Genomic DNA, 27500 nt, shown 5'->3' with positions numbered 1-27500 from the left:
GGCATGTTGTGAGTTACTGTGAGTTGAATTTGCCATAAGCTACCTCTGTCATTGTACTTTGTGAAATCCAGTCCCATTACCATGAAATGAAGCATTGCCTAGTTAGTTCATGCACAACACGGGAGTCATACAGTATGCCACAGCTGTCAGCCTGCTGATTGAATAAGTGTTTCTAATCAGCTACGCATTTCTACACACCTATCACAGCCCATTCTCGCATCAAGGCGACCCATTTGAATTTTGCTCCCTCCTACACTTGATCCATGCTACTCCAGAGCTGCCTCATGTGCTGTTGCTGGCAAAGCTTTGCCTTCGCCACCTGAGCCTCCAGCCTTCTAGGTCAGAGTCAAAGGCATGGCTCAAAGGTTAAACTCCAATTCAATGTATTGCAATTAAATGTATTGCTTTGAGCCTGACCGTTGCATGTATACCCATTCTGCATCGTGCTCCCTGTTTTAGCTTAGTGTGCAGCTTGAAAATTCAGGGAACAGCGAAGCCATCAGCGCCAGTATATTCCATTAATTGTAATAACTGGTTAAATCTATGACTAGAGTGCTCCTGACTGAATGCCCATGTCGAGTGCCTTTATTAAAGGTGATAGTTTCATTAGCCCTGCCTTTCCCATTTGCTGTTCTCCTCCAGTGAAGTTTAGCCCCAACATCGTCAACATACACGTCAAGCATCCCCCAGAAGCCTCGGTTCAGATCCACCAAGTTTCTCAACTGGACAACAACAACAACCACAACAGAGGGCACCAGCCAGGCTCCTCTTCCTCTTCCAGCTACAGCTACCACCATGTGGAAAGCAGCCAGAAGATCCAGCACCAGGGCCACAACATCGTCTACCCCAGCCAGCATGGCTACCAGGTTCCCCAGTACCAGCCTGTCACCTCCAAGAGCCAGCTGGGCCGCTGCTTCCAGGAGACCACTGGAAGTCAGGTAAACTGACCAGAAGCACCACAAACAGAAAACACGTTTCCTTTTTTCCCTGTCTAAAAATATTCTCTGCGATCGAGTGATTATGCAAAATAATTGCGATTAGCTCAAATTATTGTGATCAGGCAATTATGTAATAATTGTGACAGGCCCACCCAGTACTAGAAGGAAAGACATGAATATAATCATGTCTAGATTTACTTGAATGTTAACACTTAAAGTGACCGAGTATGCTTACTTCTTTTAATACGTCATAGAGAGACAGGAAACTGAGGTCAGAGAGCATGGGAGACGTGAGACATGATGGGAGTTGCACTAACTGTCCGTGCACTACCTGGCACCCCACAGTGATCTATAATCTTTAACGGTAACACCACCGAACAAGGGGAAACAAGGCAACTTCTGTAGGGGTGTGCATAGTTACCCCTTTCTTTTGAGGTGTCTGGTCGTGAGTTTCATCCCAAGTCTGTTTTGGTGTTTTCAGCACCCTCTGGTGTACAAATTTGCAGACAGAGTGACATGCTGTACACGTAACGCAATCAACGGACGGACGGACAGACAGACAGACAGACAGACAGACAGACAGACAGACAGACAGACAGACAGACTCATTAGAAATGTTTAAACTAAATTACGGTAACCATTATCGTTGGTCAGAGAGATGTTTTTTTGGTCAGTCAGACCAGTCTGAGGCTATTTTATTCAAGATTCTCCCCTCATCTAAAACGACAGTCGCTGACAGTGCGTTCATCCTTTTAAATCAATCCAACTGGAGACATTTCGGTACGTCTCGTCTGTCTAATCGGCTTATACCAAGAAAGTACGGATCTTATCTGAATAACTTCTATACATCCCAGGTTATTAGCTATACTGGTGTGTTGTTCACTTATCTGCTTCAGATCACTGTTCAATTTGGTTTGCATTCTGCAGTCAAATTGGTGTTGTAAAGATAAGAGACTTATCAGTGGGATGGATGGAGAGGGAGAAAGATGTATGTTCTTATCTCTGTGTGCCCATCTGTTTCACACTGGATGAGGTGCGCGCGCGTGCGTGTGTGTGTGTGTGTGTGTGTGTGTGTGTGTGTGTGTGTGTGTGTGTGTGTGTGTGTGTGCACACGCGCGTGCGTGTGTGTGTCATGTTGAGGATATGACACAGAGACTGTAAATGAAGGTTTCAACACAACACAGATTATAATAACCAATTTAATAAAACTGTTTTTTTTTCATTATCTTTTCCTCCACCAATATATCCCCTCCCTCTATTGCTTCGCATACTCTTTCTCCCCTTTTCTCTTCTCCATATTCCATCTCCATCCCTCCCATCTCTTTCATTCCTATCCTTAATCTGTTCCTTTTTTCCTCCCTCACAATCACTCTTTACCTTATCTGTCATTACCCCCCACTGCCTCTCCCCTCTCTCTCTCTCTCTCTCTCTCTCTCTCTCTCTCTCTCTCTCTCTCTCTCTTCCTTAATCTTCACTTTCCATCGCTTTCTTTCAAGCCCACTCTCTCACTTCTTTCTCTCTCTTCTCTTTCTCTCTCATCTTCACTTTTCATCTCTCTTTTCAAGCCCACTACCTACATCCCCCTCTTTCTTCACTTTTTCTCCCACATCTGCAATTTCCATCCCTTGCGTGTCATTTTAGATTTTAGCGTTGGTTATTCAAAAATTGCAGATATACAAGCTCACAGCACGTTGCTTCGTGCCGCGCTGCGAGCTTGTACATCTGCTATTTTTTTAAAACATTTTTAAAAAATCTTGAAAGTGTTGAATAATTTTGAATTACGAAAACGTTTGAGAACTTCTGATTTAGAAGTCTCAGGTCTAATGGGTTAATCTCTCTCTCTCTCTCTCTCTCTCTCTCTCTCTCTCTCTCTCTCTCTCTCTCTCTCATATGACTGTGTGTTGTGTGTATCAGTGTGGGAAGGCTCTTCCAGGACTCAGTAAACAGGAGGACTGCTGTGCGACCATCGGGACCTCCTGGGGGTTCCACAAATGCCAGAAATGTCCCAAGAACCCATGTAAGTACACAAATGTGATGGAATTTATAATTTGTACACAGGAATTAGGTATTAGAATATATTTTTTTTTGTTTAGTTTAGTTTTGTCTATTAGAGGTGACCATTTACCATTTAGGTGTCCCATATGTAGCTCTTTGTTTGGGTTGTCCTGATCACATGAGTATCATCACATTATCACATATTGTGATGTTAAAACGCACTTCAGACTGTGCCAAGCTCGCAAACCTAATTTTAGCAACAAAACAAACCGTAGCATTATACAATTGTCCACTTGTCTATGATGGTTCTGGAATCCATCAGTCTTGGATCCTGTGACTAAATGTAGACTTTCCCTTGTGCCCAGTTGAACCCCCCCCCCCCACACACACACACACACACACACACACACACACACACACACACACACACACACACACACACACACACACACACACAAAATATAGCTGAAAGCAGCAATATAGGGAGCAATGCAATATGCAATATTTGCAATATGCAAAACCCAATATGCAATATTATGTGCAATAAGCCATCAAAACTGAATAGACTGAACTTGAGAGAAAGCCAATATTCATTGGCTCATCAAGGCTTAATTTTGTCACGTACAAACTTCTCTTCAACAGGGATTTTAGATAAAGGCCCATGGATCGTGTGTAGAACTTTTCAGAGAAGTGCGGATTTGAGTGTTTTTCAAACTACTCAAAATGGCGGAAAATCGAAGGGCGGAGGTTACTTAGTGGCAGATGTGTAAGCAAGTTTCATGGCTGTAGGCCAAACGAGGCATGACTCATGCCTTTTCAAAGTTCAAATTTTCAAGCGATTGCTAATTGGCCCCCCTTTGGCCAATTGGAGTAAGAGTATTTTCATGATCCTCTATCATACTGCAAAGTTTTGTAAAAATGTATGTAGTTAGGGGCAGAAAAATAATTTTTCATAAAACTGCAATATAGATTGGCTTATGGAGGCTTAATTTAAATTCTCTCCAATAGGGATTTTAGATATTTCTCCAAAGTTAATGTAGACAGTTTTGCGCAGATTGCTCAAGGATCCCAAGAGAAGTTCGAATTTAACTGTTTTTCCTATCCTATATTAAAATGTATTTTCTTGGCCGTTTGGCATAGCCCTATACCATATTACCAAGTTTCATAAAACACCTACTGCACGGTTAAGCCAGAACTGCAAAAGAAGAAGAATAAAACTAACAAATACAAAAAAAAATAAGCTATTATTTGTGTCATTTTAGAGACTCACTGGGACCATATCTCCATTGGTCCTAAACAACATCCACTAGTGTCTGAAAGAAAGAGGTTTTGGAACTAAGTTGGTCTTTATTAGATGTTTTGGAGAGACAAATAATCATTGTGATGTGTTTGTAAGACAGAGGGAAACTGGGATAAGCTCTGCTTCCAGTTAAATGCACACATCTCCCAACCCTGTGAAAAGTCTCCACAAGGTGAAAACTTACAGTACTGTCTGGTCCACAATAGATGCTGAGCTCATACATTTTACTGACATCTGTTACAAGTAGAAGTCCCGTATTCAAAATGTACTTGAGTAAAAGTACAAAAGTATCTGCATCAAAATATACTTAAAGTACCAAAAGTAAAAGTTCTCATTGTGCAGAATGTCCCATTTCACAAGTTCAAAATGTATTAAAAAATATTTTGAATAGCTGAGCTTGTAGATCTGCTATTTTATACGGCTGAACGGCTGAAGTGGTTAGTGTGTTTTGTAATAATAATCCAAATCTACAAAGTAACGAAGTTTTCATATAATTGTAGTGTAGTAAAAGTAAAATCTTTTCCTCTGAGATGTAGTGGGGTAGAAGTAAAAGTATTGAACATTGTAAATACTGAAGAAATACCTAAAGATTTTACTTAAGTACAGTGCTTGAGTACATTTACTTAGTTACTTTACACCACTGCTGGTTTATGAGAGATGTAGTTCTCACACTTTTTAGCCTTGTCCAAGAATGGGGCGTGTCCTGAGGCAGAGGCAGTTGACACATTCGAAAAGTTCCGCTGACAAGGTGGGGGGAGGGGGGGGGGGGGATTTTCAGCAAGAAAATGACATGTGGGGGCAAAGAGGACATTAGAGGAAGGTAGTGGGTGTGGGCAGTGGAGGAAACAGTGAGTTCAGTCAAACACACACACATAAGTGTGTCTGTGCTGACTCACATGGCAAACGGAGCAGACTCCAGTCCTTCCTTGGTCCTGTCTTGTTTTCCAGGAACAATCCAATTCCTCTTAAAACATGGATCCGTGGGTATTACTGACTCACCTAACAACATTCTTTCAAAAGAATCTCACTTTTCGGTGGTTCCCAAACTAGTCACTACTTTATTTTGTTTCTCACAGCCAGGCATTACGACACATCGCTGTGTTTTGTCCATATTTGGATGAAATGCCCGCTTGAACAGACGCAGACTCCCCGATCCAGACATATCAACTTCATCTCTCCCACTCACTTGTTTAAAGTTTGGAAACGCTGATACGCTGCAATGCTAACAAATGTCTGAAAATTGTGGGGAGCCAGCCTCAGACAGAAACAAACTACAGTATATACAGAAGCTTTAAATTAATCTGAATTGACATTTCATTCCACGTTATGGACTTGTGTGCTTGACGTAGGAAGCATAAAGGCATGCAAGAAGAATTTTGCTCAGTGACATTCATTGAAATAAAATGACAAATATCGCAAGCCATATTTGGCACCGCAGTGTAACTACAATATATCGGCAAGAGTGAGAACTCTTAGAAAGCCATTGTTCAGAGTCGCACTGACATGTGAGTGACGGCGGGGAAACCTCGGCGTGTCTCCCAGCATGAGTTCTCCATGACACACTAGTAAGACTAATATACAATGTCCCTACATTCCAATATATTCAGAGTGACAACATTTAATCCACTGTCATCCTGTCTGTAAGAGATACACCGCCACAGTATTTCAAGGATATAATTGTACACTGCAAAATCCTAGAGTGCTGATTTAACCGTGTGAGTGCAAATCTTTACACTCGTAGAATTAAATGAACACTCAGGACTTTTACTGTGTCGCATTATCATAATAACCTGGTACATCTAAAAAAAAACATCGTCCCACGATACAAAAGGTGCAGCTGCCTTGAAACCTACACCTTAAAATGTGTCTCAATGCAGCCGCATGAACCTCTATCTCTCTGTACACACAGTCAAATGTTCAGTGTTCATTTGTAAATGCACTCGGGATTGAACCCCAGCATGCCTAGCTGGGGGGGGGCATTCACCAAAAATTGCAGATCTACAAGCTCACAACGCGTCGCAAGAAGATTTGGTGTAGACAGAAAAAACCTGGTCCAAATACAGTTGTAACTCAGGTCCCTTTACTAAGAATAGAGGCTTTTAAGTGGTTAAAGTGCACCGTGCATCAGCTGGCAACAGGCAGAATAAAGCAGCCGAGTCACTGCGAGTGAGGAACATTATACCGCCCTTGTGTTTATCTGGGTATAAAAAGACGGGCGACGTTCACCCTGGGGTTTATTTCCAGGGGGGGGGGGGGGGGGGGGCACTAAATGCCTCTCTGGCATTCGGTGTGCCCCCCTCCCACCACCACCACCCCTCTCCCCCTTGCTTCCTGCCCCCTTGTGGCTTATTTTAGAGAGGTTGTTAGCCAGAGTAGGCAGGAGGGAAGGAGATTAGGAGCTTGGCTGAAGCTCTGTTCCATGTGCGGTAGCTGGTAGCCGTCCCAAACTCCCGGCTCCCTTTTATAGAAATTTGGAATTTCTCCCCAAAGCCAAAGTTACGGGATCTAGAGCATGAGAATGCGTGCGTGCTATTGAGTATGTGTGGGTTTGCGTCCGTCCTCATATAATTGTGTATTTACATGTTTGCTATGGGTTCCCCTTAAACTCAGACAGGGGAGGCAGTTGCGCGTTGTTGGGGTGGGGGTTAGTTTCACTTGAATGCCCTCAGAGGAAGTAAATAAAAAGCTAATTTGTCCCAGAGAACAGATCGTTCCTCAGCGTTCAGACAGATATCAAAGTACCATTAGCAAGGAGAGCTCTCCACAAATAGATTAAACCCTTTTCATTTGATTGCTATCATATAATAGCAAAGCAGCTTATTTAGTTCTGGACTCTTCGGGGCCTCCCTCGTCTATATCAACTCTATTTGATTCACCGCAAAGTATTAGAGTTGAAAACTCTTTACCTCGGATGACTCTGTTTAGGTCTTGTTGCCTAGGAGTAGATGGAAATGTTAGGGTTTATAGCTGTGTCAGACTGAAACAACAACAACAACCTCAGATCACTGAACCACACATAGTAATACAGAAAGAGAGAGTTATTCTCCTGACCTCTCCACAGTGGTGGAAAGTAACTAAGTACATTTACTTAAGTAATGATACGTAGCCTGCAAGGTTAGTTCAGGCAGTACTCGAGAGGTTACACACTGTAACCTCACAACGCGTCGCAAAGATCGGCTATTTTCAAAGGACTTTTATACATTTTAAAACTTGTGAAATGGGACCTTCTGCATAATGAGTACTTTCACTTTTGGTACTTTTAAGTACAATTTGATGCCAATACTTTTGTACTTTCACTCAAGTAAATTTGGAATACCGAACTTGCCCTTACAACAGGCTATTTCTACAATAAGGTATTGATACTATAAAATGTGAGTACTTCTTCCATCACTGCCTCTCCCATTCCCAAGTCTATATTATTTCTCAACAAACCAAACAGAACGCAGTGTTAACTTCCAAACAGAGAGGACTGTGGGAGGCGCTACAAAGACCCAGTGTTCCCCCGGCCCTCTGTTTCGTCCCCAGGAATGGCAGGGGCGTAAGGTTAGCGTTTCTGTGCAGACATGCACTCATGAACCACCTCATTGTGCCCCCGGAGACACTTGTAGCTGGTATATAAATTGGGCTTTACCCGCAAACAAACATCGCCTTGTTGTTCTCCTGTTGAGTAAGTTAACAATCTCCTTGTCCAGGTATTTGGGTACCACCTCGCCACTGGGTGCCTTTGTCCACCGCTAGCCTCTTACGAGTCTAGAGCCACTTAGCTCTGCTCAAGGAGAGTTTGGAGTTTGACTTTTCCAGTCCGTGTCACTCCTCTCAGCTTAAAAGTGGGTGGCTTTATTCTGAGCCAGGGGTAACATGGGAAATGTGATTTCAATACCTTTCAGGAGCCGTGTCCTCAGGCTGCCTCTGCCTCTGTCATATTCTCTTTACCTTTTCTTTCCCTGTCATCGTGCCGTGTGTCTGCTCTCTCTCTCTGTCTGTCTGTCTCTTGCTCGCTCTCTCTCCCTCACACACACACACACACACACACACACACACACACACACACACACACACACACACACACACACACACACACACACACACACACACACATACTGTCTGTAAACAACAGACACTCTGTTGTTTACTATATTGTGGCTCTGCTTTTCTCTCTCTCTCTCTCTCTCTCTCTATCTCTCTCTCTCTCTCTCTCTCTCTCTCTCTTTCTCTCTCTCTCTCTGTCTCTCTCTCTCTCTCTCTCTGCCTCTGCCTCATTCTGTTGTTCTTCTATGTACAGTATGTAAGCCTAGCCCTCCCTCCCTCTCTTCCTCTCTCTGCTCTCCTCTCCCTCTATCTCGTCCCCATCACACTCTCTCTCTGTCTCTATCTCTCATTCAAACTCAACCAGAGAACTTGTCAACCAGATGTTGGCGGCATTCTGTGGCATTTTACCATGCAAGTAATTAGCGTCAACCTTTCCGAGATGAAGCAGCATGGATATATGATGTTTGGCATTTGGAAGTAGCAGGGAGGGGGGGGGGACAGGACGATGTCTTACACCTGTTTTGCCATGCAAGTTCAAAGACCGGGGGGAAAGAAAATCAATTTAACTCATTAAGACCCGAGGCCTATTCTACAAATGCCTTCTACATCAGTAGTTCTCAAACTCAAGGAACCCCAAAATAATATATGTTTGGCCGTGGACCCCAATCTGAAAATGTTTTGTGCCAGGGACCCCCAGAAGAGAAGATTTGTGTTAAAAAGAAATCAAAACACTTTCAAGATGTTTCAAAAAATAGCATCTGCTATTTTTGAATAGCCAACGCAAAATAAATCACATAGATGCTTTCCCGGGTTTTAAATGGGTTAAATGCCTTGATGGAAATCAAGCTCACTCATAGCCTTGATCAGTTGCTTCTCATGCGTGTACAATGTGATCCGCTATGACCTGGCTGCATCAATCTGATAATTTTTTTTTTTTTTTTTTACTGTATATGGTGAATGTTTCATTTTTTTTTGCCAAAATCTCATTTCCCTTCGGCATGAGCAGAGATGCTATTCTAGTCACCAGAGCAGCTATAAGTATCTGGTAGTAAGCTGAGAGATTGCTCTCGAAGGCAAAGCCATGAATTAGTGATTGGAGATCAAAGTGGTGCATAAGACACCCTGTCATTTGTGATAAACCAGAGTAACAACCACCCTACCTTCTCTCGCTGTGCTGTTGGCCTTCACACGACAATGACAATAGGTGACATTTGTTTTGGTTGTGTGAACGCGAGCGTGCACTTATGCCTGTGTACATGCACTTGTAAATGTATGACATGTGAGAGAATATAATACATTTTTTAGCAGCAGCACAAGATAAAGCTTGTAATCATGGGTAAGTATCAGCTTTATTTGTCACTGGTGTCATTTCTCATATTTTACTGTAATTGTTACAGTATGTCTCCTGTACTATGTTTACTTGTCTTGTACTGTATTTATATGTCTGTTTTTGTATGGATAGTTATATCACCACTTTTTAACAGCCTGCTCAGGGACTACAGATGAAAATGTGCTTCTGGCTATACTCTGGCTCATTTACATGGATGTGAAAACTGACATGTTGATTACTGTCCCTGGTAAATAAATAAATACATACATACATGAATAAAGAGTTGAGAATGGGGCTGTCTATTTGAGGACTCCAGTCTGATTTTTCAGAAAGATTCTAGATTCTCCACAATAAATAGAAATAGAATACAAGAAGATTAACCACAGTCTGTAAAACACAGACATACGTGTGCCACTGCAAATATTTCTTGTCATTTCATGGTGTTAAATATTGTTTAAAGTGGAACTATGATAAGGCTCTTAACATGTAACATCATTTTTTCCCCTTCTCATTCTATCTCCTATCATTTCAATCAATCTCTTCAATATTGTCTTTAGCCATCCCACTGATCGACTGCCCCCAGGGCTACAAGCGCATCAACAACTCTCACTGTCAAGGTAAGAGCACAGCACAGCACCTCACACATACACACTCCATGCCACATCGTGCCACACTTGTCCAACACTGCTCCTGCCGCACCGGCATTGTTTACTTTATGTTTGACTCCCACAGAGGGCGAGGGAAGAAAGTCTATTGTTTTCTCAGCGGCATCGGCTGAGAGAAATGAGGCTCAAACAAGTGATTTGTCACCAGGCGCGCATACAAAAACCTTGCAACAGAGAGGGAGGGAGAGAGAGAGAGAGAGAAAATGAAAAAATGAAAATGAAAATAGAAAAAAGGGGAAGGCTGGAAAAAAGTCATGGACATGAAATGCGTATATGTCTTTTTGACAAGGAGATCATTCTCTCTCTCGCCCTCTCCCCCAGCGTGTTTGTTTTCACACGTGGTCCCTGCGTTTGACACCCTCTCTCTCTCTCTCTTGGCGCTTTGTGGGCTGTACCTGTAGAGAGCGCCATCTACTGGTGCTACACCCGTCTGTGGGCGGGCGGTCTGGCTCCCACTCTCAGGGGACCCAATGTCAACTCCTCACGACCACATCTGTGTGACGGGCAGCTCAGCCTGAAATGCACTGAAACCTGCTGCCTTTGTTCGTTTGTCTTCCTTTCGTTCTTGCCTTCGTTCCTTCATTTCATCCTAAATTTCTTCTCCTCACTAATCAGGCGTGATGTATTCAGAGGTAAACATGTTGCCAGAGAGGCAGGGTTTGAGGTGAGAGAGAAGCCACTGCCATAATTTATAAATCTCCCTCACCAGTATTAAATGTGGATGTGATCACAGTAGACGGTTTCAACAGAACAGTGGACAGTTGGACAGCTCTTGAGAGACACACTGAATCAGGCCTGCTCTCGAACAAGGTGGCTTTTGAACCTGTCCTCACCCTGTCAGTCATAATTCTACTCAAGAAAAGAGGAGTGCTGGAGATGGAGATGAGGATTGTGGAGGTGTGTGTGTGCATTGGAGGCGTTTTTTTTTTGTTGAGCATTCAAGAAAAAACAAGCCTCGGTTTCTGTGTGTATATGGTAGGACTGAGGATTCAGATCACGGACTCATTCAAATCATTCATGAGCCCTGAAGCAGTCAAGCCTTTCTCCAGCCCTGAATGCAGGCCTTTGCCCTGCTCTGTGGTACAACTGGCTCTCTGCTGGTTTGGTGTGGTGGGACCACGGCGTAGCGTGAGAGAGAAACTCATGAAAGAATAATGCCTTCAGTTTAAAGGCCTCCTTAGATGAGGCAAGAAATTCCTTTAAATTCAAAATACAAAACACTGAGTTTTTCATCACGACTCGAGATTTTTTTTGGTTTACAGAGAATGAAGTGTAAATTGGGGCAGTTGCTAACAGCAGTAACTTGTGAAAAGTAACTCCATCCAATTCAGAATGAATTCCTGATACAATATGGAACCAATTACCTGGCTGGGCCACCAGAGTCAGTTTTGTTTCCAGTAAAGAACTGTCCAGGTTTGACAATATGTTTTTATATTGATAATCATCTCATCTTTACCTAACAACTAGGGGTGGGACGATATGGGTACCTCACGATACGATATATATCACGATATTAGGCCCACGATAACAATATATATCACGATATTCGACGATGTTCGATATATTGCGATATCACGATATTCGATATACCGTAAATTTCGGACTATAAGCCGCGACTTTTTTCCAATATTTCGACCCTGCGGCTTATATAACGGTGCGGCTTATCTATGGATTTTTACAGCTAACGGCCACTAGGGGACCTCCTAAATCTATGGATTTTACACCCGCGGCTTATAGTCCAGTGCGGCTTATATATGTACAAATCATTCAATTTAGCTGCTGCGGCTTATATTCAGGTGCGGCTTATAGTGCGAAAATTTCGGTATATTGCAAGAAATTTCACCAACGATATATATCACGATATCTGAAGATATCGATATATTGCGATATCACAATATATTGCATGAAAATTCACCAACGATATATCACGATAGTCCTTGTATTCAATTCATAAACACATAAAATAGCACCAAACAGTTCAAAATCATCATTACACAAATACAGAGTAGGAAAAACAACGTATCACAAACAAAAAAAAACTAAAATAATAATAATATAGATATTTTTTGGATGTATATCGATTAATTATCGCGGGAGAAAGTATCGCGATATATCGATATATCGATATATCGTCCCACCCCTACTAACAACACAAGGCAACCTAGAGGTGTGCGTAGTTGAGTTGCAGCAACCTCAGGGTGACACATTTGCACACGTGAGAGTGATATACAGAGACAGAGGCACTGGCAGGGTTGAGATCGAGGATTTTAACGCTTTCGGTTACTTAACGATTCTTTAACGGTTCCCTTTAACAATTCCTATAGGGTCTGTAACTCTGAGAGTGTACGGGTCAGTTTGGTTCCATTTGTACACTCTCAGAGTTATGGTGGTCCTTGAAATGTAAAAATTTGAGGACCACCGGTATTGTAATTGTTTAGCAGACGTAAAGTCCACATACCAGCTCTGACAGTGTGATCAAAACGTTTCCATAAACGTCTCCAAACGTGATGGAATCGGTTCCGGTTCCTCAATGTTGGATGCGGTATCGGATCCCAACCCTATCTGGGTGACACATTTGCACACGAGAGTGATATACAGAGACAGAGGCACTGGTGTCTGAAGTAAACAAGACAGGGTCTAATAATAACAGCATGGCTTCCATGTGGATCTCGAGCTTTGTGTGGCCAGTCTGTAACGTTGGTCATCTTTATGACGTAATACGTTGGCCAAGGTTTCAGCTCAATCCAACCGCCATTGACTTTCATTTTATGATATAAAAGTTAAATATCATCAATAACATTAAACACGCAGGGGGGAAAAAATGCTGGCCTACTGGCAGCGTGCAAATGAAATTTGGCGCTGATAGCTGGAGCGGTTTGTGATTTGCCCCAGACAAACACACAGACAGACCTATTTCTAGACGGTTCACCTCCTACAGAGCCACGCCGTAAAAACATTGGTCTCCGCAACGACCACACTGACGTAAGCTTTGTGGTTCCTGACAGCACCAACAGAGGGCCCAGGTTTCACTGTCACCATTGGTTGTTTTTGGTGTGGCACGGTGCCACGGCACCCTGGTGGCTGCCAGGCTTGCGGCTAGCGGGGAAAGGGCTCTGAAAGGAGAGCCGAGACCTGCTGCTGCCGAGTCGGAGCGCTGCCAGTCTGGGAAGACGCGTGTGTGTGTGTGTGTGTGTGTGTGTGTGTGTGTGTGTGTGTGTGTGTGTGTGTGTGTGTGTGTGTGTGTGTGTGTGTGTGTGTGTGTGTGTGTGTGTGTGTGTGTGTGTGTGTGTGTGTGTGTGTGTGTGTGTGTGTGTGTGTGTGTGTGTGTGTGTGTGAGTGAGTGAAGCAGAGTCCTAAGAGCCCTATACTTGGCTCTCTCTCTTGAGGTGCTGTGTCTCTCTGTAATCCACCACATCCTAACTCTTCTTCTTCTTCTTCTTCTTCTTCTTCTTCTTCTTCTTCTTCTTCTTCTTCTTCTTCTTCTTCTTCTTCTTCTTCTTCAATAGTTATTATTTTTCTCATTTCATTACTACTATTCCCTCCCTTCCAATTGTCTTCAGCCCACGTCCCTTGAATTCTACTTGGGTTTCAGCTACTGTAGGTGTGTGGGTGTGTGTGTGTGTGTGTGTGTGTGTGTGTGTGTGTGTGTGTGTGTGTGTGTGTGTGTGTGTGTGTGTGTGTGTGTGTGTGTGTGTGTGTGTGTGTGTGTGTGTGTGTGTGTGTGTGTGTGTGTGTGTGTGTCTGTGTGTGTGTGTCTGTGTTTACTCACCACCAGATGTGGTGCCACTGTGTCTGGGAGCCGTATGAGGGAGGGGATCAAAGTGGAGGGTTGCTCTAGCTTTTACAAAGCTAGCGCGTGTTCATACGTACATACAGACAGTACAGTATGTGTCTGTGCGTGCACGTGTTCCGAGCGAGTGCTCGTGCCGTGCATGCTTGTGCATGTAGACACATGCACGTGACAAGCCACGCTTGTGCGTGGCTTGTCCCGCACTCCAGCTTGTGAGCGTGTCTGTGCCGCGTGCCTGTCGGTGTGTGCTCAGCTGTACTGTCCTCACAGTACGCGTAGGTGTTGCACGCATAATTAAACAGATATTGTGTCAGTTGAGTTCATAGGGTTCACCTGATGCTGTGTGTAGCGCTAGGCCCCTGGCACGCTGCCCGGCTCTCTCAGCGGGCACTGATTTCACGTAGCCTACAGGTGCATCCTACGTAGACCCTTTTGGCGGGGGCCATGCTTAATAACCACTGTCCACCAGGTTTCAAACATTTCCAAAACGTTAAAAAAATGTATTATTATTATTTGCGTTGCAACACGTTGTGTGAGCTCTTAGCTTTGCTATTTTTCTCGAAGAAATTTGGTGTAGAGGTATAAAAGGAGGGGGCCAATATGGATCCATGGGGGACCCCGGTCAAGTAGGGTTTAACTGGTTGACAATGGGCACCGAGACGAGACGGAGACGTGTCACGGTCGTTAATGCGCTGCTCGCTACTCGGCAGGGGGTTTGATGAAATGTACTCGCAGCATGGCGGTGACACGTGAGCACTCTCCTTCCCAGAGTGTTGTTACACCCCATCTGTGCCGTCCAGTAAAGGGAGACATGAAAAATGATCTTAATCAGAAAACGGTCCATCTCAGAGCACACACCGACAGGCACGCGGCACAGTTTGGGGGAGAAAATGGTTATTTACCTTCCCGATGGGTATCTTTATTATAAATCTGATCTGAACACATCACACGTCACCTGAGGGGCCAAAACAGCACTCACAGACTCAATCCAATCTCCCTCTTTCTTCTCGGTTCATCGCAAAAGGCGTTTTATGGCCTCAGGATAATTATCATGTGTGGGGGATGATTGACAGCCGTGATGGGGTGTGGCCTGGAGGAACAGATGTGAGTTATGCTGCTGGAAACATGCTTTGGCTCTTTAATTAAACAGGATGCAACGGCCGCCCGTCATTGATATTCCTGGCAGGAGACGATGATGTTGTGAAAGAAAAAACGCTGACACCTTTATCCTCACCTGCTTTTAAGGTTCTGTGCATAAAAAAGGTGATTTGGATCAACTGTCCCGTGAAGCTAGACAGGTTTCAGAAATGCCCTCGTTCACCTGCCCTGAGGATGGAAAATGTCACCTGCAATAAGATCCAAGTGATTCTGGCACTGTTTGACAGCGCTAAACGGAACGTCCTCACTCTGGTAAAGGCATGACTATGATGCAACCCCATGAAATATTCATGGTCCGCATGAAACCTCTCAAAATGATAGGCTGGCTGTCGCCTACCGCGCACTCCTCCTGTATGCAGTAGCATTATTCACATCTCCTGTGTGCATTCTGCTTATCCTGGCCTGTATTTGGGAAATTAATTTACAGGGAACCGTCTTTTGAACGTTGTGGTGAGAAGACGGTATAATCAAGGATGACTGCACATGCTAGGTTCAAATCCTGGACCTTTTGAACAACAGGAGAAGTGGAAAAAGAGAACAGATGGAATCTTGGAAGCGACTGAAATTCCCCGACACATGCTTCAAATTCAGCGTTTGTCTATAACCAAATTCATATTGGAAAGGGGAATAGTATCAAAACAAATATAGGTTGTGTTTATCACATTTAAGCAGCAGCTGGTGTTGTTGAATGGGCTCCAGAATGTTTTCTTCTGGTCTCAGTTGATCTTCCCATCCATTAACACATTCCATGCCAGAGTTTAATCTCATAATGTACTCACCAGTGCCAGCGTTTTATTGTTGTTTTTTTGTTTTATTCACGTCACCACAGACCTCGTTAAATCCCTTTAGATCTAGCATAAAACTGTTTGTAAACACAGCGGCGATCCGACTGCGTCGCCCAGTGAAATCCCCGTCAAAAACCCAGTCGCCATCTTGTAGTTACAACAGTTTATGTTAAACTGCGATCAGCGACGAGAAAAACTACAAACGAAAAAATTGCGTTTTAGTGTCCGCTTTAGAATGGAGGCCGATGGGATCGGCAAAACCGGATCCCGGATAATTCCGTTTCCGGTGGTGCTACAATGAAATGTGCCGTATCGAAAGTGAAAAAAAGTGCAATGTGCCACGTGCCAAAAAACACTTTTGGCACGTGGCGGCTTTAAGACTGCACTTTTACTTACAGAACGAAGCAAAATGCCAATACGTTAACCACTGAAGCCCTATATACTTTGTTGTACAAAAAACTTGCATACGTTTTTTAAGATTTTGAAAATTGTTTGAACATTTCCACCTATAATAACAAATGCCCAAAATAAGGACGCCAGGGTCAAAGTGTTTTTTTCCCCTTTATTCTAATGTGGGTTTTTAATTAGTGACTCAGCAAACGTAACATAATGCAACTTAATAAAGAGAACATTGGCCAAATAAAACCAGCACAGCCTGTAACAGTGGTACCAACAGTTCGTCCAGGCGGCTAAAGCGTACATTGGGACTAATTAAATTAATTGTGTTATTATCTGTACTTATGTTGATTTGCAGACTTTAATGAGTGCCAGCTCCAGGGAGTGTGTCCCAATGGAGAGTGCCTGAACACACTGGGAAGCTACAGATGCAGATGTAAGCCTGACTACGTTCCCGACCCCACACTCTCCACCTGCATACGTAAGTCTGGAACATGCAATCCGGAGCCATATAAGGAGAGTTGCGTCACCTCCGTTCTCTTCATCGGGCCAGTCTTCTACAGAGCCTTCTATTGGCGAATAGTGACAAAGCCCTGAACCGGAAGTCTATGAGCGTTTGTCACTATTTCGAGTTTACATGAACCACGTGACCGGTGCTGTTTTCTGCCCCCGAGGTGACGCAACTCTCTAATACAAGGCTCTGATGCAATCCATCCATTGTTCTGTCTCTCCTCTCCTCTCCTCTCCTCTCCTCTCCTCTCCTCTCCTCTCCTCTCCTCTCCTCTCCTCTCCTCTCCTCTGCCTTGGCCTCTCCTCTCCTCTCCTCTCCTCTCCTCTCCTCTCCTCTCCTCTCCTCTCCTCTCCTCTCCTCTCCTCTCATCTGTACTGTACATTTGAACAGAAATCTTGACACACAGTCATATTTGCATGCTGGTTTCTGAACCGCAGAATTGCATCCTTGGTCATGTTCCTACAGCATTATGACTGATGTTTCCAAAAGACACGGGAAAACACACACGTCGGATGTTTTCATTTCACTGTCAATGTACTGTACGCTACGAGCATAGACAAAGAGCTGTGAATGCTGCTGCTAACACTGTGTGTTTGTTGACATGCATATGAATGTGTGGAAACAAATGAAAGTGCATGGACGGAACGGAAGCATGGTGTTTATATCATATTAATCAGGTTCTGCCCATGAGCATGGATTGGAGCACATGCCACAACATATTACCAAGGCCCACAGATCTCATTTTTCATATCTGGGAGGAGGAGCAGAAACAGAAGATAGGCGAGAGACGGCCAGGAAGGGAAGAGATGACGTTTAGATGGACTGAGATCCTGGTGTGAGACTCTGATTCTGCATTTTTTTGGATGTAGCTCAACTAATCAACAACGCCCTTCAATCGTGACATGTAGCCAAGCACACCCTACCTTATTGTGTGTGTGTGTGTGTGTGTGTGTGTGTGTGTGTGTGTGTGTGTGTGTGTGTGTGTGTGTGTGTGTGTGTGTGTGTGTGTGTGTGTGTGTGTGTGTGTGTGTGTGTGTGCGTGCGTGTGTACCTTTGTGTGTGCCTTGGGGATGTACGTATACTCAGTGGTGTAAAGTAACTAATTACATTTACTCAAGTACTGTACTTAAGTACAATTTTGAGGTACATTTATAAAAACCTTTTGAAAATAGCAGATCTACAAGCTCACAACGTGTCACATCGCTTGTAGATCTGCTATTTTCATATAGTCAAAGTTTAAATAGGGCTGAAGTGGTAAATATTGTATGTTTTGTAATTATCAAAATTTACAAAGTAAGTTTTCAAATAATTGTACTGGAGTAAAAAGTACAAGATTTGTCTCTGAGATGTAGTGGGGTAGAAGTAAAAAATACCTCAAAATTTGACTTAAGTATACAGTAATTGAGTACATGTACTTAGTTACTTTACACCACAGGCCATGTGTCTCCTGGCTATCCTCTATTTATCTCACGGCTAATGAATGCCGAGCGGGCAGCAGCCATTCATCACCACGTCGCCCATGATGACTCCAAGGAGCTCAGCATCCAGCTTGTCCTTACAAGGAGATGGGAGACATGGGAAATTATCCCATTAAGACCTACATAATGTCTTCTAAATCCTAACAGTTTCTGAAAAAAACGTATGTTGTCATATCAGTGGTGCTCAAAACCTTTTCATGTCAAGGACCACCCAAAATGTATTTGGTCGCCGACCCCCATCTCAAAACATTTTATTCCAGGGACCCCTAGAAGCAAAGATTTGCGTATTTTTTTTCTCTCTAATTTGTACAAATACACAGATTTGTACACATTTTCACGATTTTTCTAAAATAGCAGATCTACAAGCTCATAGCGCGGCACGAATTGACGCGCTGTGAGCTTGTAGATCTGCTGTCTTTCAATAGCCTAAGAAATCTAAAATGTCACAGATGCTTTCCCGGTTTTAATGGGTTAATCAGAGACGTCCCACCATTGTGTCTCTAACACCCCCCCCCCCCCCCCAATCGTATTTAGATCAATCTTATTTAGATACCCCTCTGTGAACATGGACAGGTATATTAATTCAACAGGAACCACCATTCGCTGGTTCCAGCATGTTGTCACGATGGTCTCAGTCCATTCAATTATGGGCCGTAAACTGGAAAACTAATATTGTTTTCAAAATGTGTAAACACTGTAAAAATCACACCCTGTGTGAAGTGGGCGGTGTCTTGCTAGCTAATCACAATACTGAATGGAGTCGATCAATCATGTACAAAAGATAAATACATTTATTGAAACACTCTTTATGATGGACAAAACCATAACTTGAAAAAAAAACAATTTATGGTTTTTTTCAAGTTATGGTTGCTTATATAGGGCTATGCACATGTGTCATGTGACACTGGCCAATCACAGTACTGAATAGATTGTGATTGGCCAATCACAGCGCAGGATAATTGTACAAATTTCCAAACCTCACTTTTAGGGGCGGTTTCACTGCCCAAGATATTTGTACATTTTTCCAAATCTCACTTATAGGGGCGGTTTCACCGCCCAAAAATTATGTTACAAATATTAATTGTAACATCATTTTTACAGTGTATAAAAAAACGTATCAAATGGGGGTTTGTGGTCAAACTGGGGATCCTTGATATTAAAAGGATGAGAAGCACTGTTCCAGATTGCCTGGCTTAGTCGGACAAGTCGCATTCAACATACTTGTGACAGTAGTAGGGTTGGAGAACCATTAGAATTTAAACGATTCCGGTTCATTAATGATTCCCTCCAAACGGTCCGATTCCTTAACGGTTCCCCTTAACGATTCCTATAGAGGTCTGTAACTCTGAGAGTGTACAAATGTACATTTGTACACTCTCAGAGTTATGGGGGTACTTGAAATTTAGAAGCTTGAGAACCACTCAAACTTGTAATTGTATAGCAGACGTGAAGTCCACATAACCAGCTCGTACGGTGTGATCAAACCGGTCATGGAAACGGTTCCAAATGTGATGGAACCAATGCCGGTTCCTCCGATTACTCCAGGTTTCCAGATCCCAATCCTAGACAGTAGTGACTTGAGTCAAGCTCTCTCTGCCTCGGACCACCTGGCTTTGTCCTTGGGGGCTTCTCCCACCCGCCACCCCCCCCCCCCCTCTCTCTGTCTCTCTTCTCTCCTCTCTCTCTATCTCTTACCTTCTATATGATGTCCACGGAGTGTGTATGCTTCTTATCAGCACTGCCCTACTACTTGTCATGCACCATGGTAGTTCAGATAGAGGGGGGGGGGTTACACATTCACTTAAGAGCAATGACCTTTGTGTTTTATATAAAAAAAATAGACAAGAAAAGGAGAATCTTCTTGCTCAGTGTTTCCAAATCAGCCCTTGTACAAAGGTCTCTCGATTCTAACACTTAATTTTAACCACTTAAACCCCATATGGGTAACCGGAGTCCCTCAGTGCTCAATACTAGTATCTTTTAATACTAGTATATATTTCTGTTTTCTGTTATTGTGGGGAAAGCTTTCGCTGAAAATAGCTCACAAAAACGAACTGATTTGATTTGCTGTTCTGCCTCGGATTGCCTTGGAATGTCCGTCACTTTAATAGTAACCAATCTGAAGTCATTATTACCTCTAATACGAACCATGTCGTGGAATGAGTCATCACCCTCAGTCTCACAGTCTGCTGCAAGAGCGCTACGAGTGCAGACTAATAAAAGAATGCTTTCCATGTGCAGTGCTGAGTAAAACGGCATTTAACCTTTTTATCACGTTGCGACACATCCGTACAGTAACTGTGAAACTATTCCGGTTGTGCAATGTCCACATTTTGAGGCTTAAAAAGGTTAAAAATAAAACATAATTTGAGCACTTAAAATTCCATATGTGATTCGGCTCCAAATATGGTAGGCCCTGTGTGTCCGTTCAAATTCCAACACATTCCACCAGTATCTTATTATGGAGAACATCTAACGTCTGACCCAGTGGTTCTCAACCTGTGGGTCGGGACCCCCAGGGCGTCCCCAAATTATTTTGAGGGGGTCCCCAGATGATTAGCTTAATGTCCAACATTGTTTTCTCACTCAACAGTAAACAAACCAACATTTGTACATTTCTAAAGTGACAATTTAAGGACTTTTAAGACCTTTTTTAATAACAAATTGGCCAAATTGTCAAAAATTACGTAAGAAAGAGGCAAACATTGTGAAAATAGCCTGGAACAAAATATTTTGAGATGGGGTCCTTTTTTATGAGCACCACTGATATACAGTAGCAACATAAGCTTTTCAGAAAACTGTTAGCATTTAGAAGACATTTGTAGAATCGGCCTCAGGTCTTTAATGGGTTAAGTGAACCCTGGTACTGTGACTGTGAAAGAGTCAAGTCTGTCAGCCCCAGCCTGTGAACTACAGTAGTTAAGTGGCAGGAGGACTGTGTGATGTCCTAATTGGGGGTTTTGGCTGGGCTCCATCACTGCCATGGATATGGCTGTGTGTGCAGGGGGTCTGGAGTAAAGGGTGAGAGGGAGGGGTGAGAGGGTAACAGGCGGGTCTCTGGGGAAGGGGATCAGGGAGGGGTGACATAGGACTGGACCAGAGGAAAGGGAACAGAGTAGGCTATGGGAGCATGATTGTTGCTTGTCATGGCCGATTTCCCGTGACTGTCCGAGCCTTGAGGTTTGAGACATAGTGGCGCCATCACAATTGTTATTGAGGAGTTGAGGGACAGGGATTACTGTTTATGTGTGTGTGTGTGTGTGTGTGTGTGTGTGTGTGTGTGTTTGTGTGTGTGTGTGTGTGTGTGTGTGCGCGTGTGTGCGTGTGTGCATGTGTGCGTGTGTGTGTACACAGCGATACTTGATAGTATGTGTGAGTGTGTACTCATGTAGTCATCAAGTGCATCCTCACTTCCCCTCGCAGGAGCACGCACACACACGCACGCACGCACACACACGCACATGCACGCACACACACACACACACACACACACACACACACACACACACACACACACACACACACACACACACACACACACACACACACACACACACACACACACACACACACACACACACTTTAACATAATCAAGAGAAACCTGAGAACATTTTCTGTCTGTTTTGACAATATCATTGCACACAAGCTGCCCAAGGGGGCTAAATGTTAGCTGAGTGAAGACATTGGGACAGGTTTCAACAACGTTTTGCTCTCTCTGCTCACTATTATTTTGAAGTAAAACATGGACATCAAAGCCTAATTTATGCTTCAGGAAAAAAAAGTGTCATGTGATGTGTCGTTCGACAGCTGAAGTATTTTCAGAATGGAGAATGGAGAGAAGTGTAATTTTTGTCAACACTTCTTTACTCATACCCGAGCACAATTAGGCCCAACCATTAAAGAAATAACTTCTCTGTCTGTGAAGGTCAGTGATGGAAGAAGTACTCATATTTTTTACTTGATGAAAAGTATCAATACCCTATTGTAGAAATACTCTGTTACAAGTACAAATTCGGTATTAAAAATGTACTGTATACTAAAGTATTGGCATCAAGTTTTTTTACGTATAAAATGCTCTACAAGCTTAATCAAAATCTACAAAGTAACTAGTAACTAGTTAAGTTACTAGTTAAGGTAAGTTAGGTAAGTTAGTAGAGTAAAAGTATAATATTTGTCTTTGAGATGTAGTGGAGTAGAAGTATTGAAAATTGGAAGTAAAAATTGCTCAAAATTATACTTAAGGACAGTACTTGAGTAAATGTACTTAGTTACTTTCCACCACTGGTAAAGGTGTAGTTGACAGAATGAACCCTAGTCAACAAAGAACAGGTCGATTTTTCTGAGCTTCCGCACTGCAAATAACCGACTTCTCTAGAATGAATAGTTTTGATGCAAAATATTCACAGGCAAGCATTTTGCAGCTTCATATTGTTTACTCGTCACGCCTCCAACGTGTAAAAGGCCTTTAACTTCAAACCTAAGCATCTGCCTAAACAGCGTTCTGTCTAAATAACATTATTATTTGTGGTCGAGCAGTATCTATCTAAAAACCATAACATAACATAGAGCGTGTGAACAAGTAACCACATCTGCATATAGTAGGGCTTAACCACTTGAATCCCAGCGTCCATATTCTGCATGGGGGAACATTAGCCAAAAATAGCAGATCTACAAGCTCACAATGTGGTCTAAGTACAGTTGTAACTCCAGTCCAGTTCTCTAAAGACTACAGGGGTTTAAGTGGCTAAGAACTAGATGACAAGAAGTGATGCAAGGAATGACCAGTGCTGGGAAAATACATGGATTCTCCTCATTTTTGTTGTGCTTCTCAGAGGTTAGTGCCAGCGTTGCCAGATTTAGCGAGAGGATTAAGCAACTGGGTCTATGAAAACAAGCCCAAAAGAAGCAACTAGGCTACATGAGCACTTGAAACCTATATGCGTTGGATATGAAAAGAGCTTATTATTATTTTTTTAAATATTATTTTTCTGTTTTAAACAACATTAGGAAACAAGCCCAAATAAGCAACTATGCTTTACAAACAAGCCCCCCCCCCAAAAAAAAGCAACCCACAACTACCAATATTTACAAGCAACTTTACAGAAAATCAAGCCCAAATTCGCTTATAATAAGCAGACCTGGCAACACTGGTTAGTGCCTCGTAATCTGTGTTCCTCCGGTGCCATGCCATAGTGCTGTGTGCTAGTTCCAGTTGATTCTGAGGATGTAATGATCTGTGTTCCCTTGGTGCCATGCCATAGTGCTATGTGCTAGTTCCAGTTGATTCTGAGGATATTCAGAGCTGATGTAACCCCCTGGTGATGTGTAACACTGAGCTCTGCTGCATGCCTTTATTCAAGCCAGCAAATGACTATTCAATAGTGCATGATCTATTGGCATGAAACCCCCCTTTTCCCCAGTTTTTCCGCCTAGAAGAACTTTTGTCCGTGTTATTCCGTGTTATTCCGTGTGTGTGCGTGTGTGTGTGTGTGTGTGTGTGTGTGTGTGTGTGTGTGTGTGTGTGTGTGTGTGTGTGTGTGTGTGTGTGTGTGTGTGTGTGTGTGTGTGTGTGTGTGTGTGCGTGCGCGTGTGTACGTGAGTGTGGATGTGTGTGTGTGCGCGTGTGTGTGTACATGAGTGTGGGTGTGTGCACACAAGAGTTTTGTATAAGGTTTCCCCTAGTTTAATGTGGTTGACTTCTTCTTCTTAGCTCAAAACACCCCAAATGAAAATATGAAATATTTCAGTGGTCTATCACATCGACTACCACTGAAATATTTCCCATATTCTTCCAGCACTTTAAATGTTGTTGTAGTCACACAGTAGAATCCGGAGTGATTGACCTCTGACAGTGTAAAAATGGACCCATCCTCCATTTTTTTTACACTCAAGAGTCACATTAACACTCTGGATCTGACTGTGCATGTGTTAGAACTCTGTGTTGTGGGTTTTGCAGGTGGGTTTTGCAAGTGGGAAGGGATAGGGTTGCTTTGGTGAAGGGGTCTTCTTTATTTCTTCTCTTTCTCTTTCCTCCCCCCCTCCATCCATCCATCCATCCGTGTATGTGTCACCTCCACTATGGCGCACCTCCTCCTTCGCCCTCCTTCCCCTCCCATCTTCTGCCGCCTTCTCCTCCTACTGCACTCCTCCTCAGCTGACACGCCTGCCGTCCAAGAGGTGAAAGGGGCTTGTTTCCGTTTGGTGAGCTCTGGGAGGCAGTGCTTGCATCCGGTGTCTGCTCAGCTCAGCAAACAGCTGTGCTGCTGCAGTGTGGGCAAGGCCTGGGGCCCACGCTGTGACAAATGCCCCCTCCCAGGAACAGGTAAGGCCCCGAATACCATATCCACCATCAGCCATGACGGACTATAGGAAGGTTTGTCTATTGAGAGTGTACACAAAGACATGTTTGGGTGAAAAAATAAGTGTGTGTCAAAAGCCTTGCCTATAGGACGTGCAATTCCTTAAAGGAGTAGTTCATTCCAAAATGTACTCCTATTGACCTATTGATTATTGGCTCAGGTATGCGTCAAAAACAGAAAGACTCCATGAGTTCGAGGCGCATGACTTTAAGCCTGATTTATACTTTGTTGCTTGCTGGTGTTGCACAACAGAATTAGCTGATCTGTACAGCCTCATGTCATGAGCTTGGAGATGGTCTGTTTTTGGCGTGTGACATCGTATGACGAATGGAGAATAAATTAAGCATTGTAGGAATCAATACTCAATACTGGTAGTCCCTGTATTTAACCATTGCTTTATGTCAAAGTAGCTCTCTGAGAAAAACTCCCACTGTCCCCAGTAGCCTATACACCTTCTGTCTGCATGAGTTTCACTGCTTTGCTAAGTAGTTGCTTTTAGTAGTTTAGATGTCTTTTTTATTTCTTTTTCTTTTTTTCAAAAGCCTTCACTACAACCACTTTACTTTAATTCTCCTCACAAAAAAACGCATTATGGTCATTTACAGTTTTATTACTGCCCATCCTTCACATATACTTAATAGCTTATTTATTTGTTTATTTTGAGACAACAGCATAATCCGTATGCTCCACGGTAACGCAATACAAACAGTGGGTTGTTTGCTGTTTCTCCACACTTAGAATTACATTGGAAAATACCTGCGTTTATAAATGAAACCGAGCCAAGAATTCCATTACGCAAGGCAATTCAGGGTTGGCACCAGCATACACCTTGTCTCTGCCTGTGCCTGAATAGTCTGTACTCTGTAACGTTCCTCTGCGGCTTCACATGAGTTCAATTAGAAACACTGGTTGTGTGATCATCAGGCATACCATATGCCTCTGGTTGCCAGTTACCTTGGAGATGCTAGCATGGTACGGTACAGTCGGCCGGTCTAAACGAGCAGTCGGGAGATAAATGATTGCAAATGAAAAGGTCAAGTTGATTAACAACACCTTTCTATAATTCCTGGGGGTTGCCAGTTCTTCTTGGGTTGCCCAGTGTGATACCGTAAACTGTGTGGGAGGAAGCTTGGATTGAGTATACAGTATACCGTCTGTTGCTGCCCTTTTTCTCAGAATGGGCCTGTGGGCAAGATTCAGGAGAGTTATAAAAGTAAACGGAGACATATGTATCGTATACTCCGGTGGCAAACTGTAACAGACAGCCTGGATTAGTGGATTATGTCTAACATTGATATGATGGGCAGCAGCTGCATTACAAATTCAGTTTCTTCCAAGTTTTTTGTGCCATTTGTCATTATTAACTGAATAATGTGATGTGCTTTCTTTTTATGCATCTACAGTGTTTTTTTTATTGCCATTGGTGCCTTTGTGGATCTAATCAAATTCCCAAATTACCTGACGGTTTATTTTTTTTTCGTACAGAAAATGCTTTTGTCTGTGAAGATTGACAGAGCTCATCTAGATAACTGCAAAAATGTGTTCCATTGAAGTTTGCTGATATGAAAAGAGGTGGGGGGGGGGGGGGGGGGGTAAAGGTGAATCACTTTGAAGCCACAGTTTGTGCAGTTTTTTATTTCTCCGCAAATGAATAGAGAGCCTCGATGTTCTTCCTCCTCGCGTAATCTTGTCGGGTCCTTTTTATAAAATGCTACAGTAGTTTACAAAAAGATGAGCCCAGAGGGTGATGTCAGCCCTGTCAAGGAATTCACTGTGACATGGTCTTGTCCTACTGAGATAAGAGCTGCAAAAGGAGAAAATGCAGAGTTTCAAATGGTGTCTGCTTGGCTGCACAACACATAATTTTAATCTGATTTAGCACCAAATGGGCTATTCTTCACTATGTTCTAAGACTAAAATAACCACATGCTCTAGTTACTGTGTCATTTTTCTCCAGGGGATTTCACACTGATCTTGAAAATGTTGTACTACTGTAATTTAATCGCTTGTCTTTCACCATGGAGTCTCTATTTTGGTCATGTCATTATAGGTTTGGAGATTTTTTTTTAAGATTTAATTTTTTTTCGTAAATAGCCTACCTACAAGCTCACTACGCTTCGCATCGCAATGCATTAAGAGCTCGTACTGTTAGATAGGCTATTTTTGCTATTCATCGTACGATGAAGGGCTTACGTTTGGCTTAAATATGGCTTAAATGCTTAATTAGTGGTTCAGAACACCTTCTAGTGTGTGGCTACTAGCCAATGGAATTTGTTATCAAAGTACCGTAATCTAGTGTACCCTTTCACCAAATGTCTTATGGAACAAATTGAAATCATGTGTAAAAGTGGAAAGACTGTACTTTTCTTTTAAGAGGTTGAAGATTTCTAGTCAGAATTTTTATAATGTCATGTGTTTTTTGTTTTTTTCATAATCATGTAGCTAAGTTCAAAGAGATCTGTCCTGGAGGGATGGGCTACACTGTTCTGCCTAAGCCGCCCATCATCAACAAACCAATCATCACCTACCCAGTGATAACGCTCGCCCCCCAGCCTCTGCCCACGCCAGAGAGACCAGTGGAGGCTTTTGGGAACCCGGAGGTGGTTATACCAGGTGAGTTAATAACATGCAATACAGCCACAATGTGTGTATTCTATCATCATCATCCGTTTTTGCATCTGGAGACTCTCCCCCGTCCAGGACAGGACAGACGTGCCTCCTGCAGGAGACTTGGCTATATATACCTGTGTGTGTGTGTGTGTGTG

At 43.1% G+C, this 27500-nt stretch overlaps 1 protein-coding gene across 4 annotated transcripts in view; it reads left to right on the top strand.

Moving 5' to 3' along the window:
• ltbp1 (latent transforming growth factor beta binding protein 1) overlaps window positions 1-27500 on the top strand; it is a 167653-nt gene that overhangs the window by 72463 nt on the left and 67690 nt on the right. For 3 of the 4 annotated variants that reach the window (XM_080448613.1, XM_080448615.1, XM_080448612.1), the window contains exons 7-12: window positions 643-938; window positions 2853-2955; window positions 10150-10209; window positions 16745-16867; window positions 24531-24698; window positions 27178-27348. In XM_080448613.1, the coding sequence (XP_080304739.1) occupies window positions 643-938; window positions 2853-2955; window positions 10150-10209; window positions 16745-16867; window positions 24531-24698; window positions 27178-27348 (921 nt within the window). The remainder of the gene's footprint in view (window positions 1-642; window positions 939-2852; window positions 2956-10149; window positions 10210-16744; window positions 16868-24530; window positions 24699-27177; window positions 27349-27500) is intronic. The other variant, XM_080448614.1, reaches the window with a different exon arrangement.

The sequence above is a fragment of the Gymnoscopelus braueri genome (assembly GCF_963280865.1).
Source record: "Gymnoscopelus braueri genome assembly, chromosome: 14".
NCBI classification, from domain to species: Eukaryota; Metazoa; Chordata; class Actinopteri; order Myctophiformes; family Myctophidae; genus Gymnoscopelus; species Gymnoscopelus braueri.
This window is presented reverse-complemented; position numbering and strand designations above follow the sequence as displayed.